The sequence below is a fragment of the Caloenas nicobarica genome, chromosome 22 (genome assembly GCF_036013445.1).
Source record: "Caloenas nicobarica isolate bCalNic1 chromosome 22, bCalNic1.hap1, whole genome shotgun sequence".
Lineage (NCBI taxonomy): Eukaryota > Metazoa > Chordata > Aves > Columbiformes > Columbidae > Caloenas > Caloenas nicobarica.
Window position 1 is genome coordinate 2892583 of NC_088266.1, and position 20825 is coordinate 2913407.

The 20825-nt window shown below is 52.3% G+C and overlaps 1 protein-coding gene across 3 annotated transcripts in view; it reads right to left on the reverse strand.

Moving 5' to 3' along the window:
- The window catches only part of KAZN (kazrin, periplakin interacting protein), a 79682-nt gene that overhangs the window by 1412 nt on the left and 57445 nt on the right, over positions 1 to 20825 (reverse strand). For 2 of the 3 annotated variants that reach the window (XM_065650030.1, XM_065650031.1), the window contains exons 2-5: positions 9817 to 10008; positions 1749 to 1885; positions 1033 to 1203; positions 78 to 267 (exon numbers count right to left, since the gene is read on the reverse strand). In XM_065650030.1, coding sequence (XP_065506102.1) covers positions 78 to 267; positions 1033 to 1203; positions 1749 to 1885; positions 9817 to 10008 — 690 coding nt within the window. Of the gene's footprint in view, positions 1 to 77; positions 268 to 1032; positions 1204 to 1748; positions 1886 to 9816; positions 10009 to 15648; positions 15841 to 20825 lie in introns of those variants that run through there. The other variant, XM_065650029.1, reaches the window with a different exon arrangement.

Consider the following 20825-nt stretch of genomic DNA (forward strand, 5'->3'; position numbering starts at 1 on the left):
ACCTATTTTTGGAGTGTTTTGCCTGTGGTTTTTTTTTTTTTTAAATAATATATAGAATAGGTGCGGGGGGAACTCACCTTGCCGGTCCGCTGAGTGCTGGGGGTGGGAGTGGTAGAGGGTCTGCTGGCTCTGCCGGATGGCGGCCGTCAGCGGGAGGTCAGCCTGCATCACCCACTCCTGGTTGCCGTTCAGCACCGTCTCGCCCGGCATGGCCAAGGAGTGACGCTTGGGGACGTCCTTGGTCAGCGTGGCGAGGGACTGCTTGGCCTGGGCAAGGACACCGAGGTGGTGATGGGGGCGGAAAAAACCCATATGAACACCTCCTGAAGCAACAAAACCAGCAGCAACGCTGCACCAAACCCACCCTCCCCTTTGCAAGTAAATACCCAAATTGTGTCGCTTGCTGCACTGAGAATATCCAGCTGCTTTTTACAGATGGATTTTTTTTCTGCCGGAATTGCGATAATGCAAGAACTGCAGCAAACATTTGGATGCAAAACTCGCTGGGGTGTTTAATGTGTCCAGTTCTGGGCTCCCCAGTTTAAGACAGACAAGGAATTACTGGAGAGCTACAAAGATGCTGAGGGGTCTGGAGCATCTTTCTGATGAGGAGGGACTGAGAGAGCTGGGGCTGTTCAGCTGCAGAAGAGAAGCTGAGAGGGATCTTGTTTATATTATAAATATCTCCAGGGTGGGTGTCAGAGGATGGAGCAGACCCTGTTCAGTGGTGCCCAACGCCAGGGTGAGGGGCAGCGGGCACAGACTGAAACACAGGAGGTTCCGTCTGAATATGAGGAGAAACTTGTGTACTTTGAGGTGCCCAAGGCTGGACCAGGCTGCCCAGAGCGGGTGTGCAGTCTCCTCTGGAGACATTCAGACCCGTCTGGACGTGACCCTGTGTGATCTGCTCTGCTGACCCAAGGGGTTGAACTGGATGATGTCCAGAGGTCTCTGCCAACCCCAACCACGCTAATTCTGTGTTTGAAGCCCTCGAGCCGCTGAGCCGAGCGCCCGTGGCGTTCCCGAGCTCACCATGGCCAGCTCGGCCTCCAGCTCCTTCATGCGGTTGTCTTTCAGGTCGAGCTGGGAGCGCAGAGCGCTGGCGTGGTCCGTCGCCTCCTTGGCTTGTCGCCGCAGCTCCCACTTCTCCCGCTCCAGAAGGTCCTTCTCCTTCGCCAGGGCTTTCACCGCGTCCTCGCTCTCCTGCCGGGGGACAAGAGGGGAAGCTGAGGGAGCTGGGGGTTCAGCTGGAGAACAGGAGCTGAGGGGAGACCTGATCTCTGACCTGCCTGAAAGGAGCTTGGAGCCAGGGGGGTCGGGCTCTGCTCCCCAGGAACAAGCGCCAGGACCAGAGGAAACGACCTCAAGTTGCGCCAGGGGAGGTTGAGGTTGGATCTGGGGAACAATTTCTTCCCCAAAGGGCTGTGGGGCATTGGAACAGGCTGCCCAGGGCAGTGCTGGAGTCACCATCCCTGGAGGGGTTGGACAGACGGACGTGAGGTTCTCAGGACATGGGGCAGTGCCGGGGGTGGGGAGCAGTTGTGCTCCATGATCTTGAGGGGCTTTTCCAACCAAAGCGATTCTGTGATTTATCCTTTACCCACTGCAGTTCAGCCCTTGCATCTGGTGAGCACCTCCCAGTTGCAAGAGGCCAGTTGGAGCTTTGGGACGTTTTATCCCATTGCGAACCAGGCCTCACCCCCACGCCACGGCCAGCCCCCTGCCCAACGCTGGGCTCTCGCACTCACCTTCCTGTGCTGCTCGTAGTTCCTGATGAAGTCGCGGAGCTGCTCCTCGCGGCTCTCCAGCGTGGCGTACAGCTGCTGCATCTGGCTCACCAGGTCCGTCTTCTCCCCCTTCAAGCGCTTGCGGTCGGCTTTCATGGCTGCGGGAGAAACAACAGCTTGAGCATGGGGGCACGGCAGGCCCCTTGCCTCCACCGCTTCTAATTTTCAAGGAAAAAGCAGTAAAATTACAACCCCGGGGGCTGCGCGGGGAGCAGGTGCCCAATTCACCCCCGTTGTGCACCCAGCAGCCCATCCCATTGCTGCCACGGCTCCAAATCGTCTTGAAACAGGAGAGTTGAGAGCAAAACCTCAGGGAAGCCACAGGAAAACCTGCTGCTCCCTTTTCCAGGCTAAATAAACCACAGCAGGTTTTCCTGCAGCGCTCCCGCGAGCCCAGGACGTGGCTCCCCATGTGTCCCCTGTCCAGCTCTGCGATGCTGCGGGGGGACACGGGGACAGGGTGGGAGCACCACGGGATGCAACGGGGTCATTTCACCAGCCCCAAGATGAAACCGAGACCTTCACGTTTCCCTTCTCCCACCCGGGGAGGGATGCTCGCTGAGCACCGACACACAGACAACTTGCTGGAAGTCCAGTAAAACCAGGGAGAATTACAGAAATATTCACTAATTTCTGCACATCAAGTGCTCGGAGCCTGGTCGCCGGCAGTGCTGCAGAAACACCCTGCGCCAGATACACCCCACCAAAATAATCTCCGATTTAGGAATCAAAATACAAATATTGCTCCTTGTTACAAGAAAGACTTTGCATGTTTTTCCGCCCGGAGGAAGTGCTGCTCTCAAGGGAATGGGATGGTATGGAACACTCTGCCCCTCCAGTTCTCTGAGTTCCAAGCAGCCGAGCCTTGCAAGTCATTCCTCTATATTAAAAAAATAAATCCTACTCAGGTAGGAACTTATTTCTGCGCACAGGTATTACTGTACGTGAAGATGCGTAACAGAACGAGTGCTTGGGATGGAGCCGGTAAGGATGGACGTTGCAGATTAGCAGAGAAAAAGGTAGGGGGAAAAAAAATAAATCAAGACACCGAAGAGTGGAAAAAGAGGGGACTGGGACAATGGAAATTTGTATCTGTTCAAAACCACATTAAACTCTTTGCACCAACTACTCTGCCATCGGGCATCAGAGGTGAACCAAAACCCAGAAAAAAACCCCAACAAGCCAAGGAAGAAATGCTGCAACAATTCACCCAGTCCCGTGACAAGGAGCACTTGTGATTTTTCCTTTCCCGCTTCAATGAATGTGATTCCGCCTGGGACAACTCAGCCCCTTCCAACACCGGGACTTTCCTGATTTTTTTTCCAGTTTGGGAAATGACTACAGAAACCCTCTAAAAATAAGCACAACTGGACCACATCTAAGTGTCTTTAAAAAGCGCTTTCCTGTCGTCTGTGTGTATTTAACAACCACGTTCCCTCTGCCCAATTATTTATTTCACGTGAACTAAAAACTCGCTGAAAAGGAAAAAATTATATAAGTGATATGGGCTCGGTCCCATCCCCGTAGGACAAGGCAGTGCTGAAAATCCCTCTATTTTCAAGCTCTTGATCACTTTGCGACATACAAATACATATTTTTAATTGCCTCGAGGATACCAAGAGGCTTTTCTAAAAGTTTAAGTCACATTTGCACACTCTGGTGCTGCAGGTGACAAAAGGCTACTAATGACTTTCATTAATTAATAGCATACAATTGGCTTTAATTAGTGGCAGCATTCAGAGTCCTTAAAGATTTAGGGAAAACACTTCATTGCTTGCCAAAAAAAAAAAAAAGAAAAAGCTCAGAAGTACTATTAGGAGAAAAGTACATACCATCGCCCAAGGTTTACCAGTATTTACCAATATGCGCACTAATATTTACCAATATTCACACCAACCAGTACTGCAAGAAGATGATGGACTTGGGGTATTGCAAAAGCACTTTTTTTCCTATTAAGCTAATAGGACAATTTACCATTTGTTTCAGTTCATAATTGAGAGATTTGCTAAAATTAACGCACTTCTTTTCCCCCTCTATTACCACCACTCTCCCTCCTCCAAAACCGATTAGCTCCTAAGCTTAAAGAAGATTTATCAGTCATTTGAGAACTTCATTCCAAACCCAATTAATAGCAAATTAATTGAAAGAGGCAGAAGAAAAATAAAAAAGTTAAGGCAGAAATGAGCAGTTGGGGTTGCCAGAGCTCCTGGACCATGCGCCGCGGCTTAATAACATCCTCAGCAAACAGCCCTGCTAATTACTCGGTCAGGGCAAACGAGCCATTGCAATCCATGGCATGACGGCAAGGGCAGCCAAGGAGGAATAAAGCGGGTTTTCACCGGCCGTTCCAGGAGGTGAAATGGGTTTTTTTCTTTAACCTGATGGGCCAGGGCCAGGTTTCTGTGTCCCAATCCCCCCTGGTACCGACATAAACTCTCCCGCAGCCCAATGTGCTCTGGCAAAACCTCCGGCCTGTTCATAAACCCAAGACAACAGGAGAAGCAAGAAATCCTCAGCCCCTTCCCATGAGCGGAAACTATTTCTCTCACGCAGTTTATCTGCATTATTTATTTTCCCAGCGCGGAGCAGAGATAGAGCCACCAGCCGCCCCTGTACCCCGGACTGGGCAGCAAGTGATGGGAAGGACGGGTCAGGAACAGTGGTGTGAACCCCCCAGCTCTCACCACTCCCCTCCCACATCATTAATCCCATTAATTGAGTTTCCACCTCCTGCCACACGATCCATCCCCCCAGCATCATCACTCTGGTGGGAGGAGGATGATGGACACATCAGTAACGGGACCTGCTCCGCAGGCAAAACAATTAAAAATCCCCCCTAGCGCCTCCTGTTTCCAGCTTTACCTAACGAGCCAACACCTAATTGCTCTGATGCACCAACGCGAGGGGTGCAGCGGCACGGCTGGAACCTCCCTGTGATGCCACCACCAAAGGTGCCACCACCCCGCGGTCCCTGTCCGGCCTCAACATCTGACATCTCCTAGGTGGGAATTTGCTACTGCATGCTAAAACCAGGCATCTCCCCCCGCTAAAATGGGGGCTGCTGTAAGTACCATCCCCCTTTCGAAATTAAAAATATCACATTAAAGGAAAATGATGCGGTGGTGGTTGCACCATTTAGCCCAGGTTTGTTTGGAGGGCATGCAGATAATCAGTTTGGCTACCTTGATGTGATATTAGATGAAAAACTACTATTTTCAGGCCACAGAAACATGCCAGGAAGGGAATCAGAGCTGACTTTACCACTTACTGAATCATACACTGATTTTCTAACATGGGTAAAGGTGTTCTTGGGGGTCAGCACTCAAGCCTCAGTGATGCCATGTGCCAGAGGAACGCGTAAACCCATCTTGTCCCATTAACATCCACTTAATTTCTCCTGTTTCTCCATTCCAACCATGAAATTTGATGTTGTCACTGTGACTAACCCATAAAAATCGGTCGGCTCTGTGCAGGAATTGCAGCACCGCTCCTTGCTTTGTAATTAAATAGTCACGTGCAGCCCTCACCGTTGGCCGAGAAGATCTTGCTGTTGAAGACGTCAACGTTGCGTGGCGTTGGGCAGAGCCAGCGCTCGCTCCTGGGCGTGCGGAGGTTTGGCGCGGGCAGGAAATTCGGGTGAGATGTCAAGTTTCAGGAAAAAATGAGGTGAGGCATTTGCCTCAGGGGGAATTCACCTGGAAACACCCTGCTACGAGGCCAAGGGCTTTCCAAACCAGACCTGCCGTGGTCATGGCATGGTGGGCAATGACTTCTGCTGGGAGTTCAAGGTGGGTCTTCAAAGGAGCACAGTGGGTTTTCTGAACAGAGCACCAGGTCCTTTTGGTGGAGAGAGCTTCCTCGGATGGGTCCATGGCTGGGAGACCCATCTGCTGGGACATCTATCCACCGGAACACCCATCTGCTGGGACATCTATCCACCAGAACATCCATCTGCTGGGACATCTATCCATTGGGAGACCCATCTGCTGGGACATCTATCCACCGGAACACCCATCTGCTGGGACATCTATCCACCGGGAGACCCATCTGCTGCGACATCTATCCACTGGAACACCCATCTGCTGCGACATCTATCCACCGGGAGACCCATCTGCTGCGACATCTATCCACCGGGAGACCCATCTGCTGGGACATCTATCCACCGGGAGACTCATCTGCTGCGACACCTATCCACCGGGAGACCCATCTGCTGGGACATCTATCCACCGGGAGACCCATCTGCTGGGACATCTATCCACCGGGAGACCCATCTGCTGGGACATCTATCCACCGGGAGACTCATCTGCTGCGACACCTATCCACCGGGAGACCCATCTGCTGGGACATCTATCCACCGGGAGACCCATCTGCTGGGACATCTATCCACCGGGAGACCCATCTGCTGGGACATCTATCCACCGGGAGACCCATCTGCTGGGACATCTATCCACCGGGAGACTCATCTGCTGCGACACCTATCCACCGGGAGACCCATCTGCTGGGACATCTATCCACCGGGAGACCCATCTGCTGGGACATCTATCCACCGGGAGACCCATCTGCTGGGACATCTATCCACCGGGAGACCCATCTGCTGCGACACCTATCCACCGGGAGACCCATCTGCTGGGACATCTATCCATTGGGAGACCCATCTGCTGGGACATCTATCCATTGGGAGACCCATCTGCTGGGACATCTATCCACCGGGAGACGCATCTGCTGGGACATCTATCCACTGGAACATCCATCTGCTGCGACATCTATCCACTGGAACACCCATCTGCTGCGACATCTATCCACCGGGAGACCCATCTGCTGCGACATCTATCCACCGGGAGACCCATCTGCTGGGACATCTATCCACCAACGTCATCCATTTTTTGGGACACCCATCCAGCGAGACATCTATCTGCTGGGACATCCATCCACCCATTCCTTCGCCACCCACCCGCTCCCTGCAGCAGCCGGGGGTGCTGAGGATTTCTGCAGGAGCCTTGTTCCACCCCAAACTCCATCCCTGGGAGATCACAGCTCGGAGACATGGGTTTGAGAGGGAGAAGACCAGGCTACAGCTGCTGTGGAGCAGACGTGAAGTCGGTTCACACCTTCCCAAGCTCCAGGGAAAGCCAGCCCGAGGTCTGCACCTTGGCACTCGAAAAAGAAGCAAAAGCCAGTCTTGCTCTCCACGTGACAATCCCTCAAGGCGAGCGCCAGCAGATCGGATAAACCTTCCCAGAAACGAGGTTTCTGCCACCAGCCCACATGCTCGTAGATGTCACCTGGCCAAGAGGCTCCTCGAGTCCCGCAGGCGCTCGGCACGGTCCCTGCCCACAGCAGGACGCAGCAGTAATGAAGCTGTCTGCAGCTTCTCCCGGCGGACACTTCCACATCAGAGATCCAAACCACGTCCAGGCCTTTTTCCAGCCAGGGATGGGGAAAATATAACCATGTCAACGCTGTAAGCACCATCTCAAGTCCAAGAAAAGGAGGGGAGGATTACAGGATGTAGCACCATGGGATTTTATTCGGACGTTAATTGATTAAAAAAAAGAAGTGCAAGAGATGGAATCAGCCCAGAAAAAGGAGCAATAAAGATGCATATGGCACATGCTGCCTGGGATACAGAAACTGCTTGGTTACTCCTGCAGAGCATCCTGTGCCACAGCAAAGGCTCGTGAGCACGGATGGGGAAGACGCTGCACGGGCTTATCAGCAGCTTTACCCCCGTGCTAAACACTGTCTGAAAGGGCTGGAAACGCATTGCCGAGGAGGGATGATGAACTCACCCTCCTCCATCCAGACCATCACAAAACAGAACCCGTGTGGCCGTGCAAAGTGTGCTAAAGCTGCTGGAGCCTCCAAAAGCAAACCCCGCCGGCAAACCCTTTCTGCTTCCCTCCGCATTAAGGCCCGGCGAGCAGACTTCTATCTGAACCAGCTGCCTCGTGCTTCCAGGCTCAGAGCCAGCAACACCGACAGATTTCAGTATAATTTATCCGCTAATGACATTATATGCGACCCGAGGCGGGTCGCGCGCTGCTGCGGGCGCAAGGATGCTGCAGCCGATGCTGCTGCCGGGGCACCCTCGAGCGAGGACTTTGCAGCGATGCGAGGCGGTGAGGTGGTCCTGGGGATGCTCTCTGGCTGCGAGATGTGACCGACACAAACCCCTGAGCTACAGGAGAGCACGTCCAGCTTTCCCCGAGCTCCTTGCACTGCCTTACCCTGCAGCTCCCTAATACAGAACCATTATTTCCCCAAATGTCTCTACCAGCCAATACATTTCCCTTGGCAGAACCGCCCACCAGGCACAGTTATTGCCATTTTTCCTCCCCTTTTGGCTATGTTTCTCTACGGACAATTCTTCACAGAAAGGAAAAAGTATTTTTCTTTTCCCCTCCTCCAGCTGCTGATCTCGTTTCCACATTACCCGTCTCCGTATCCGCTGCCGTGCTAAGCCTGCGCTGCTGCCCAGTGCCTCCAGCCCAGCAAACTTTTCCAAATTATGCAAAAGCTTTCTAATATAGCATGGGAGGGAAGGAGCATTGCTCTTAAAAGCCTTCTTGTTACATGCCTTTCCAAGCGCAAGCTGAGATTCCCTCTTCCTGGCCATCCAATCTGCAGAGAAGTCGTGGGAAACCAAGCCCAGCAGCTCATAGAGCAGCCAATAAAAGCCCCATAAAAAAAACCCCAACATTATATTCCTTAAATACTCACAATTCTCAAGCCAAATTCACTTTTTCCCTGTACTGTCCTCCACAGTATAACCTCACCGCACCTTCTTAGATGACTTTTTTTTTTAAAATAGTCTTAAAATAGTTCTGGTTTTCTGTATTTTGCATCTATCAGCACTTCCTCCTCCCTGTCCGCACAGACCAAATATTCTCTAATTAAGGTTTTTCTTCTCCAATTACGGCTTTATAAACCCAGAGCATTTCCTGCTGCCGGAGGCAGCACCGGCGGTGGGGGTGAGATTTTGAAGGTATTTTGGCTGTTACTAATTTATAGCAATGCTTTTGCAAATCGGAGCACGGTAAAATAAAAAGCAAGTCAACTGAGGCAGTTTTGCTCTTCTTTTTTCCGAAATCTCCCACCTAAATACAGATTCATCCCAGCTTGTGCATCTCAGCATCCCAGACGGGGGAGATGTGGTGGGTTCTCAGCCTCTGAGCCTGAAAAACTTTTGATGGCCTCACTTCGTAATCCGCAAACACGAGCTGACAAGTGGAAGTTACCCGCGGTATGTCGGGGATTTGAAATGATATTTAGAGCCGCGGCGCTGCCAGGGTTTGACATACGAGAGCTTTTCCCTGCTCAGGATCATCCCCCGGCCCTGGCTAACAAACCATCCTGCCTTGACTTATCGCCAGTGCGGTTTTGGGGAGGAAAAGCTGCAATTTTGCCCATCGCACCCTGGTCCAGGGCTCGCAGCAGGATTCCCGTGCAGATACCAGCGAGGGAGGGAGAGCCCAGTCCCAAATACTGTGGGAAAACATGCAAATCAACATGCAAAAAAAAAAGGAGGAGACCCTGCACATCACCTGGAGACTCATCCTTTCTGCAGCGCTCCTGATAACTCCACGCAGGATCAGGAAAATTGCACTTACCAGGAAAAAAAAAAAAAAAACCAAACAAAAAAATCACTGCTTCCCTCCTAATAGAGTCCAAGGGGCTTAAATCCAACCCACCCCCACCTCGCAAACGTTTCCAGCTGCATTACAGCTGCTCTCTTGGCTCTGCTCTCTCCCCAGCTGTGGGGGAATTTCTTTGCAACGCTGCAAACGTTCCCCACACCCCGTTTCCCAGCACGTTGCTGCGCCCCAGTTCGTCCCAGTTTTGCACCGCGGGGGTAGGAACAGCGAGGGGGTTCTGGGGCGCGGTGCGCTGCAATCAAACCGCATCACCACGTGCACATGGTGCATAATCCAAATCAAAGGAACGGCTTTTCCTTTCCTCGTTAATTCACTTCTTGAAGCTTCAGCGTCCCGGGGAGAGATGCATGAGAAGAGGAGGGTGCAATCCTTACCGTGCAGAGCCTCCTTGGCCCGCGCCAGCTCATGCTCCTTCTGCGCCAGCTGCACCTTCAGCTCGGTGGCCGAGAGCACCTCCGGAGATTTGCTGCCGTGCGTCTCCTCCAGGTCCTTCGTCAGCATTTCCTTCATTTGCCGGAGCAGGTGAACCTCCTCCTGCAGCTGGGCCACCTCCTCCCGCAGCAGCGCTGGAGGAAGAGGAGACACAATGCGAGGAAGTCAGTGACCGGCGGCTCCCGGTTACGGCACCCGCTGCAAACTCACGCCCCGCGGAAATGCTGCCGGGGTGACACCCCCGGCTCTTGCAAAAAAAAAAAACAACTTTTGCATGGCCTGAAATCTGCAGCGGTGCTGGCAACACGCTGGGAATGGAGGAGGAGGAGGAGAAAGGGATGGGGAAGCACTGGGTAGGGAAGGGGGACCTCCAATGGGTACTGGTTTCTAGTTTTTGCATTACAAAATATTAATACCGAGCCCCGTGAGACACCCCAGTTCTGTCTCCAGCCATCCACGTGGCCAGGGAAATATCCCACCAAATTCAACAAAAACCATTCTAAGACCAGAAAGAGGAAGATGGAGCTTTTCCCGGCAGACCTGAATCTCTAATTTTGCAGATTTATGCCCAGCGACCACTGTGCCCCCCGAAGCCGCCGCGTTGCAGGAGCATCCCAGCTCGGTCCCCTCTGCAGAAGCTCCAGCCACGTTTCTTACGGCTGCTTAGTGCAATTAAAGCGCTTTTCTGCTGTTTCCACATCACACCCATCGCCCTCGTCTTCCCTCACCACCCTCTTCCTGCAAAACCACTTTTTGGCCATGCACCTCCGCTGAAATCCTCTATATTAGCCAGATATCGTGACCCAAAACGACTTGTGCCAGCATGCAAACAGTCTCATTTTGCTTTTCGTAATCTTTGAGAACGCGTGGAGAAGATCCATTACTCATCCAAAAGGGCTTGTAGATTTTTTGGGTTTGCATCACGCCCTTGGACACGGGGAAGAAAAAACCAAACCCCTCAGCACGCACGTTATAGTTACCGGAAAAAATAAAACAGAAATGAGAAATAAATGCCCCCTCTTCAGGCTGCTGTGGTTGGGTCCTTTCCTTGTCGTCACCGCCTGGGGGACAGTGGCTGGCCATGAAATACTGGGGTTTTTTCCCCTTCTTTCTGGTGAGGTCCCTCGGCACGTGTCCCGTCCCCGTTTGCGAGGGGCGGCGACGCGGGGCAGCGCGGGGAGCGGTGGCAGCTCCCCTGGCCCGGCCGGCAGCTGCACCAGGAAGGCATGAAAATCTGGTTTGCATACTTGAAATGCTTCCCGTATGAAAACTGGCAAGGCCCCATTCTGTAAATTATTTAGCAATGAAGTCACTAACGAGGAACAGCGGGAGCTCCCGGCTGGGGATTTTGGGGCAGTGCAAAGGGCTTTCTTGAAATCTGGGCAAAAAGCAAGAGCCCAGCGGTGGCCAAGGCCAAAGGCGTCTTCCCCAGGGGCTGAAAAAATGTAATTTTTTCCCCTCCAACCTTTGGGAACCTGGGGAGGAGATGCGATAGACTTGTACACGGTGTAATATTTACTGTGCAAAACCCACCCAGCGCCTTCGCCGGCCACAGAAAGCCCCACACGACCCTGCAAAACACCACTGGATGCCACTAATTGCTCATTTTTTTTTTTTTTTCACACTGATAAATTAATTAATTTTCACCTTTCACTGCAAGCTGCTTTGCCCAGGAGGTACCGCGGGCTGTTCCCTGGCAAATCATTAACCGGCACAGGAGGATCCAGGCAGGACGGTTTGCACAAAGGTGACGGATCCCGCCAGATTTCTGCAAATTGCAGCATTTCAGCGACAACCCACAAAAATCCCCATTCGGCAGGGACCCTTCCAGGGACAGCAGAGGGGAAACGAGCCCACGGAAGGGCAGCTTGGGGGGAATTGCTGCAGAACATCTCAGAAGAGTCCAAAAAGCAGATTTGCGGCTGTTTCTTACAAAGCCCCTTTCTCTAAAGTTCTGCACGACGCAGCTTCTCCCAAACCGTGCCGTTCCCGCTTAGAAAATGGTAAAAAAAACCCCGCAAAAGCATTCCTTCTCTGAAGCATGCAGCAAGGCAATTTAATCCCCAACTTAGTACTCGGCTCCTGATACCACTGAAAAGTCAAAATCCAAGATCTATAGGCAGCTATAGGTGCAATATGGAAAGGAGGATGCAGCACCACGCTCCCCACGCCACCAGCTGCAATTGTATTATTGAACCCGGGATCAGCGAGATACCCGAGATTCTTGGGGTTTATATATATATAATTCAAGATATACACACACACACACACAAAGGACTGCGCTTTGCAATATATATTTACTTTTGCAATATACATCTATTCTGCTATACATATATTGCAAAGCACAATTCATTTTTTTTTTTTGTATAGAGACAGATACATAAATTGCAAAGCACGATCCGTGCAGCCCAAGATTGAGGAGAAAAACCTCCTGCTAGGCTCAAACAGCAGAAGACGCACTGTCAGCCTGGGGCTGGACCAAAGCTGGGATCCCACACGCTGCCTTATACCTGTAATTACCCTTATTTCCATACAGGATTTCCAGCCCATCAGCTGGAAACACAATTATCCCCCCGCAAAGCGGGTCCCCCCTTCAGCACCCACTATCCCTCCTCTGCAAGTTTCCATCCCATCTTAACCAGCATCTCCAGCTCGAGAGGGTCCTGCGGAGAAAGTCCATTTTATTTGCATAAATTGCATTAAGAGGACAAGTTGGCTCAAAAGGAAAATTTTGACTTTGTTTTAAAACAAGGGAGGGGAAGAAAAAAATCCCTGCTGCTATGCCAAGTTAAAGCACCTAAATAAACGATGCGAAAAGTGCTATTTGCAGGCAGCTCTTGGCAATTCTTACAGAAAAGTTCCAGGAAAATAGGGTCAATTATTTAGAAAAGTCATTTCAGACTCTATTTTGGGCACGTACAGATGGCTCAACGGGCATTTCCAGCCACGCTCCTGCAAGGCTGGGGCTGTGAATGAGCTGTACATGGCATGAAGTGAGCACCAGCCCTCTCCAACAGGGACTGAGGCATCCAAAACACGATGCAAAAATACAACCCAGAGGACAGAACTATTTTAAAAAATATATTTCTGCAGTTCAGCCTTGCAAGCATTCCCGTATCGGGGTGCAAAGTTTAATTTGCTATTAGCAATCACCTCCCAAATGCAATAATGATGACGCGAAAAGCTTCTACATCGCTTTTTGCCCCTTTTTATTTTTTCCTCCTCTTTTTAATGTTTTTTTTGGGGGGTGGGGGTTGTCTGTGCACTGTAATTCCTGACCCCTCGGGGGGAAGGAAGCATCACCCCACATTGACATGCCCCATCACACGCCAGCTCGTTCCAGTTCCTTCCAAATCTGCCGCATGCGGGCAGCGATGGAATTAATGCAGTTTAAACATTTCCCAGACTAATTGCCGAAAACTACCATTCACGCCGAAATAATTGCCTGTTAATTATATTTCACTTGATAGCATTAAACTTCCATGACACTGTCGGGTTCTACATCCTTTATGCTTTGAGAATTGATTAGTGGTAACAGACAGTGCGATTACAATTTTTTGCCTTTTTTTTTTTTTCGTTGTGGACACCTCCAGACAGTATTTGGGGTTGGAATTTCCACTCCTGCCCCTGGAAATCCCATCTCGGGCTCCTCTCGGGAGCGGATCCACCAGCGACACAGCAGCAGAGCTGGCATCCATTTAAAACCCATCTATTTAAAAGCCTTTTTTCCCCCATGTAACTCAGCTGACACGATTGCTGTACACGCGTTTCTGTCTTTGGAGGGTACGCATTAAAAATGAATGCGGGTATAAACGACAAGGTTTTTGTCGGTGAAATTTGTATCTTAAGCGAAAGCTGCATTTTGTGCCGCTTTTGCAAGTTTACCGGTATGGTGGTTTTTGCTTTACTGGGCACAAGTCAAGGGGTTTTTTTACGCAGGACATCAGCAAGAAAACTCAAGTATGTCTTGGGTTGCAGCAGTGATGTATCGGCAACTGAGGTGAGAGAAAAGGCTTAAAATCGGTGGTTGATTGCACCAAAGGGTGAGTTTACAGGGCCTGCGGAGAGATGTAAATGGGGGAAAAAAGGGGAAAAATGGGACAATACAAAATCTCTGTGCTTATATCGTCATCTAATAGACACTCACCCAGCGAGAGCACCGTGCAACCCTTGGTCCCTCCTCTCTCCTGCAGAGCTTTGCCCCATTATATATAAATATATACATATATATACACACGCACATAAATACACATACCTACACCTCTGTCCTGGGATGGAAAACAGAAGGGTCATAGGATAAAGTACACTATTAGAAAAAAAACAATGATTCAAGCCCTAAGGATGAGCCAAACTAGTATTTTAAAGAGCATCTCATCACCTTTGATCATTCGGCAGCTCTCCAGCTTGGGACCCAAGTCTCTTGCAGAAAGTTCAGCCGAACACTCCCCCCAAGCAGCCTGCACAATGTGCGATTTGCTGCTCCCAGCACGTCTTTGCAAGGAGTAATTTGGAGGAAAACCATGAATCGGCAGGCACAGGGCAGGGTGACAGCCAGGTGGCAGAGGAGGCAGACCAACCATGGCCATGCAAGCCGCGGGCTGCACTCAAGAAAGCACTTGATTAGCTCAAAATACACTCGGATTTGTAAAAAGACCCAGTTACCGCCGCCGCCCGTGCAAAGGCAACACGTCCAACCTCTCCCACCGACACCTGGGCACCACGAGAGATTCACAGCAGCTCCAAACCAAACGGGCAGCATCGGCTCCTCGTGGGGACAACACGGGGACCTGTAACTTGTCGGTCTCACCTGCAGCCGAGTCCCGCTGCTGCCGCATCCCTGGGGACGGCGTCTCCTGCAGCACCGAGTGAATTTTGGCTCCGCACACCCATCTTTCAAAGAAGGAAGCTTTAGACCTCACCCCTCACTACTGATGTGATGCTGCGAGTGAGCTGTCACGCCTGGGTACAGGTACAGACGCTCCTTAGCAAGTTCGGGTTAAAGCTTTCACCCCACAAGCGTAAATCCTCACAAACACCATTTCTGAGCATTTCCCCGAGTTGGACACCAGCTCGTCATCAGCGCATCCCTAAGCTCACAGCCCTGGGACGGGACCCCCAAGTTGCACACCCCGACCGTGCACCGTCAACCAGCACTTACACCCGTCTCGCTCGGGCAGGATGCGCAGACACCACCTGCCTGCAAAGTCACCCCCGCGTCCTGGCACACCCCCCCAAAAAAAAAAAGGATTATTCCCAGTAACGCGAAGCCTGCTCGCTCGGCTGCCCCGGCCACACGCTGCCGGGTGTCTCAGAGTGGATGTAAAGAAATAAAAGCTGATATAAACCCCCTGTGCGCAGCGTTGGGAAGGGGGGCAGAGGGGTCTGGGAGGCAGCTGGGGGCTGCAAAGCCTTTCCAAAGCACACGGGGTGTAAAAGCAGCCGGCTGGGGGGGCTTCGGCCTCCCCAGCGGCCCCCGGAACCGGCCGCCGAGCCCTCAGCGAGCTCCCGGTGCGCTCCAGCTTCTCCAGGAGACAAAATGGACTACGGGGCGCCACCCGTCCACCCTCGCCAGCGCCGCGGGGAGCCCCAGCCCCGTTTCACCCTGGCTGCGGGGGGCCGGCGGGACGACCCGCAGCTGCCCTCCCGCGCGGCCCCGGCAAGCTTCGCCTTGTTTTGTTTCTCCCGGGAGGAAGCGAGCTGCAGCGGCACAAAGGGAGCGACGGGAAGAAACGCGCGCCAGCCTGCACCCCCCCGCGCCCCGGGGACCCCCTTACCTGCGTGGGCACAGCCGGGGCACGGCGCCCTGCCCCGAGCATCGTCCCCGGCCGCCCCTCGCCCTCCCCGGAGACCCGAACAATAGGCCGGGCGCGGAGCGAAGCCGAGCTCGCAGCGGCACGTCCCCGGCTTGCTCTCCTCCTGCTCCGACTTCATGGCGCGGTCGGGGGGTCCCCGGCTTTGGGGGTGTCCAGGCGGGCTCGCTCCTCCGCGGCACGGCTCTGCGCGGAAGTACAGCGGACGCTACCTGCACCGGGAATTTGACCCCTTGCCGGTCACCAAGTTTTTCCTTGGCCTGATGTCACGCCGGCAGAGGAGTGGCTTCGTCCGACACCGAGCCGCGGTGCGCGGGACGGGGGCCCCGGGCGGGCGAGTGGCTTCTCCCCGCCGGCCCGGAGCAGAGGGCTGCGCAGGAACCCGCGGCCCGGGCGGCGGCGGAAATGATTCCTGGCTCGCCGGCCATCGCTCCCGCCACCACCCACCGAGCCGGCGGCTGCCGAGAGCGCCCGTGACCTCCCGGCTGCACCGCCTTGGCCACCGCTGTTTGCGACCCTCAGCCGTCACCGACAGCGCAGCGGGGAAACCGAGGCACGAGGAAGGTAACGCGCCGCAAAGCAGCCCTGTCTCTGGCATGCGGCTTGTGCTAGCTGTTCCTTGCACGGGGTGCATTTTTACTTTTTTTTTTTTTTTTTTGCAATGCAATTATTATTTCTTCTATACAGGCAGGTTGCGATTGCGTGAGCAGCGCTGCAAACCGCCAGGACCGGCCCTGCAGCAAGGAAAGGGCAGGGAGGGGGAGCTGGAGGATGGGGTGAGCGGGGACACAGCAAAACCCGGCGAGAAACCAGGAGCCACTTGGCTTTTCATATGAACGTACACCAGAAAAACCCAGCGGGCTCCTGCTGCTGGCTCGTCCCCTATGGCACACGCTGCACCGTGACCTGGCTTCATCCGGCCGCCTGGACCCCGCATTTCCAAGCCTTCCACAGCAGCCCTGCTTTTTAAATCTATTCACCCCACCACAGAGGTGAAGACCTGGGCAGAAGCACTTTGGGTTTATCAATCTGGGCCAGTCTCTTTGCTGCTACCTGGGCTGGCGAGGACGGACACACGGACGCTGCCCAAGCACGCACTGCTCAGGGCTGAGATGGAAAAAAATAATCATCACCGCCATGTGCTATTTTCCATGAGCACCCGGCACACGAAGCCGCAGCCAGGCACTGTGAACACAGGTCCCCGCCCTGTATCAGCATCTTCGGCACGGGGAAACTGAGGCACACCCCGCGAGCACGGGCTTTGACCCTTTTGGGAAGCGGGCGGCAGAGCGCAGGTGCAGGAAGCACGAGCTGCTCCTGGCTAGGAAAAGATGCAACCACAGTCATCTCACACGCTTGGGTCAATAAACCAGGTCCTTCCCAGCCCCGCGTTGCGCGGCTGGGCCGTGCTCCCCTCCCTGCCCCACCTGGGTTTGGTTTCGCAACCAGCCCTGGTTCTCATTGCAACGAGCCCTGCTGCATGCAACAGCCTGGCACCGACACCCCTGGCACACGGGCTGTCCCCCCAAAACATCCCGTACACGGTCTCCTGGACCAAATTCCCACCTCCTTCCAGGAAAACTTGCTAAAACATTTCCCCATGCGTGTGGAAACTCCCTTCCCCACCCTGTCTCTCACCAAAAAAAACCCAAAAATGAAGCAAGGAGATGTTTCGAAACAGAGCCGGTTTCTTTCCCCGCTCCCTGCTTTCCCTTTCAAAGAAAACTTTTCTCAAAAAATGACACGTTTTTGTCAAACGCTTCACTCCCGACAAATTGGCGTTGTCACCGAGCGCTCGGCTGGGAATTTCGGAGGCGCTTCGGGGAACCTCCGTCTGCTTTTACCCAGTTACAAAGCCACGGCGGCGAGGTTGCAAAACGTGACGTGACGTGTGGGGCGAAGGATTAATTATCGCCCATCTGGCTCCAGGAGCGGAGGCAGGGAGAGTAATTTTCATTCAGGAACTTGGCACCGCTTGGCGCCTCCTCCAGCACCGCCAGAGTATTTTAAGCTCCCCAAAATCACACGTGCATTGCGCAGAGTTTTTGTAGTGATTAATTAAAGCCTCAACCGAGAGAAAAATACAAAGTTTTTGCTTTATGCCCCTACCCAGGCCATACACAGTGACTTTCCCCTTCTTAAAAATAGCATCGTAAAAGCTCTTTGCAAACTAAAGATGCAAAAAAGTAACGAGTAAAGGACAAAACATCATCATGCCAGTCCCAGTTGCAATCTCATTTGGTAGTTTCCTGAACTCAACAGGGTTATTTCTATTGTGTTTTTTATTTTATCATGAGAATTACGGTTGTGATCACAGACGCTTTATGCCTAACAACTTCTGGCTTCCTTGCGATATTTTCATTCAAATGCTAAAAGGCTGTAATGAGACCAAGATAATGGCCTGCAGAAATAAGTGATACAGATCAGAACAGGGCGAATTCAGTAAAAAGAAAAATAAGAAAACAAATATAAATTATCCGTCCTAATTAGCATTCAAAGATGGTAAGTGGGGGGTGGCACCAGCTCCGTGCTCCGGCCACATCTGGATCCAGATGCAAACGGCACCGGCCCCATCCTGCCTTCGCCAGCTTCGTCAGCTCTAACGAGGGCGGCGCGGGATGTCACCGAACCCGTCGCTTGCAGCCGCGGAGGGGACAGGACACGGTCGGCCACCCGGCTTGGGTATCGACCAGCGAAACATGGGCTCTGCCAGCGCTCTGAACCGCTGAACCCCACCAGAATCAATATTTTCCTTTTTAAAATAGCGCTGGGGCGGGGGGGAAAGCGCATCTAATATAGATTCAGTGTTATTCTGGGTTTTACATTATTCATTGAAGCGCATCCTATGCCATGCTGCAGCGAATCCATTACCATATATGATGGCGAAGAAATTACACAACATACGACGGAGTGGTAGCCTGGGCTGCTAAAACGGCCCGCTCGATTGGCAATCTCTAATTAGCAACATGTAATTAAGTTGCTGTACACTGAGGTTGTGCCTGTGCCACCAGCCACTTCATGGTGAAAGGGAAGAATAATAAATCAAAATAATAGTAAGTCAACACAATAATAAACCAAACCGCAAGAAAACCCAGAGCTGCGCGGCTGGTCTCAAATTTTTGGGAATGTTTTCTTGTTGAGGTTTGTGAATCCTACCAGGAAAGGTTAATGATTCATCCATAAGTAAAAACGTGCTCCCGTTTCTAAAAGTCACTTTGCATCCCCAATGACATCCCTGATTTTAATGGGGCTGAAGGCAGGCGACCCGCCTCTGAATTTGGACACTATCTTTACGAACCAGATGTTACTGCCTTTTTAAATTATTTTTTTGATGCTGCATTTTAGCTTTGAGAGAGTTTCATGTAAGCAACCCTAACCATCCCTCTTCATTAACCACTCCAGCAATATGTTTATATATGTATACATATATATATATATATATGTGCCTTAGGGAATCCAGTGTGAAAACCATCTTTTTAGGACACCTGCTGCCCACGCAACCTGCCGCATCGATCAAATATGAGCGAACTTTACACGAACCCCATTTTCCTGCACCCCGGACCTGCCGCTCACTGGGCACGAGGCACTGGGACCAGTTTTTGCACGGAGGAGATGTCGGGCACAGACCAGCCCCAGTACTGCAGGTACGAACACTGCACCCACTCACATTTTTGGGGCCACGTGCAGTGGTCAGATACAGATTTGGGAGGAGATTTTCATGCACAAACCCCACCTCCGCGTGCCCTTGATTGTGCCCAACATCCCAATCGACCAGCACCATGAAAAGCAACAGGGTTTGTTCACGTGCGTAGACTCAAAACGATGCTACAGGGCAATCTTTGGTTGCCTGCAGGAATTGCAAATAAAAAATAAAAAAATAATTTAAAAAAAGGAATAAAGCCTGGCTGAAATCGTTTGGCTTTGCAAGGCAGGCTAAAGAGAGCCCGGGGGGGCTGCAGGGATCAATGACCCCATGTGCCCGGACATATTCCATTCCCCTCCCGTCCACTGCGCGTATCAACAGAATATTTATAAATCAATTGAAAGCAATTAATCAGCTCGAGGAAGATAAAGGATAATGAAGAAAAGAGATTAGCTGGCGATGCACAAACAGAGCTCCTCCGGGGAGGAACCGCTGTGGTTGGAAGCCTCCTCTGCAAAGCCTATTAGCTCCACTTAAAAAAGAAATTTAAAAGAGGCAACCTGAATAATTAAAAGGAAGAGTTAATGGCTCATGCTAACGGCTTCTAAAAAGCTGCGGCAGCCGTGTTTGTTAACCAACGCTGCCCACCGACAGAAGGACCTGCAGAAAAACCTTCACCCTGTGGGGAGATGCCGGGCTGGACCGGATCCCTGCATCTCCTGCATCTCCCGCATCCTCTGGCGCGCTGGACCACGGCTGGAGCCAGGGATGCTCGTGCAGACGCCGTGAGCTGCACGGGGCCGACGCTGCCGGGTGCACCGAAGTGACCAACCCCTTCCATCCGAGTTATAAATAATAACCGAGAAACAACTCCAGGACTCGAGGGGAACCCTCCAGGGATAGCTGGCCTAAAATGACCCATCAAATGTAGCCCAGGGTAGCCTTCCCATCGCCAACCCAGTCCTCGTCACCAAAGCCAGTGTTAAACACACCGTCATTTCGCTGAAAAATGAACCTCTGGGCAAAGCAGCCAACAGCCACGTTTTCTGGATGTTTTCCACAAATATTTCCATCCTAACCCTTCTCAGGACGAGAGCGGCAGCCGCGTTGCTGCCGTTAGTTATGGATTTCACAGCCGCAGAAGATGCCAGCGTCAAGGCTGGGCTGACTCAGGTCTGCAGGATCGGCATCACCATGAACTGGGCACTTTTTTGCCAAAATTCCACAGCTGCTCTGCTCCAAGGCGGGTTACAAGCCGCCGCTTTGTTTTTTAAGGAGCACCCAAAAATGCCACGTCCCCCAGGTGCCACCTGCGTCCCACGGGAACGCACCCCGGGCTGCCCGCAAGCAGATTTCCCAAATTTATGACTTAAAAACCCCCTCCGTACCTCCTCCTCTGGTGCGGCAGGATCCCACCCGAGAGCCGACACCAGGGTGGGCATCTTAATAAAAAAGCGCTCAGGAAGAGCTGCCAATTCTGAGGACAAAACGCAGCGTT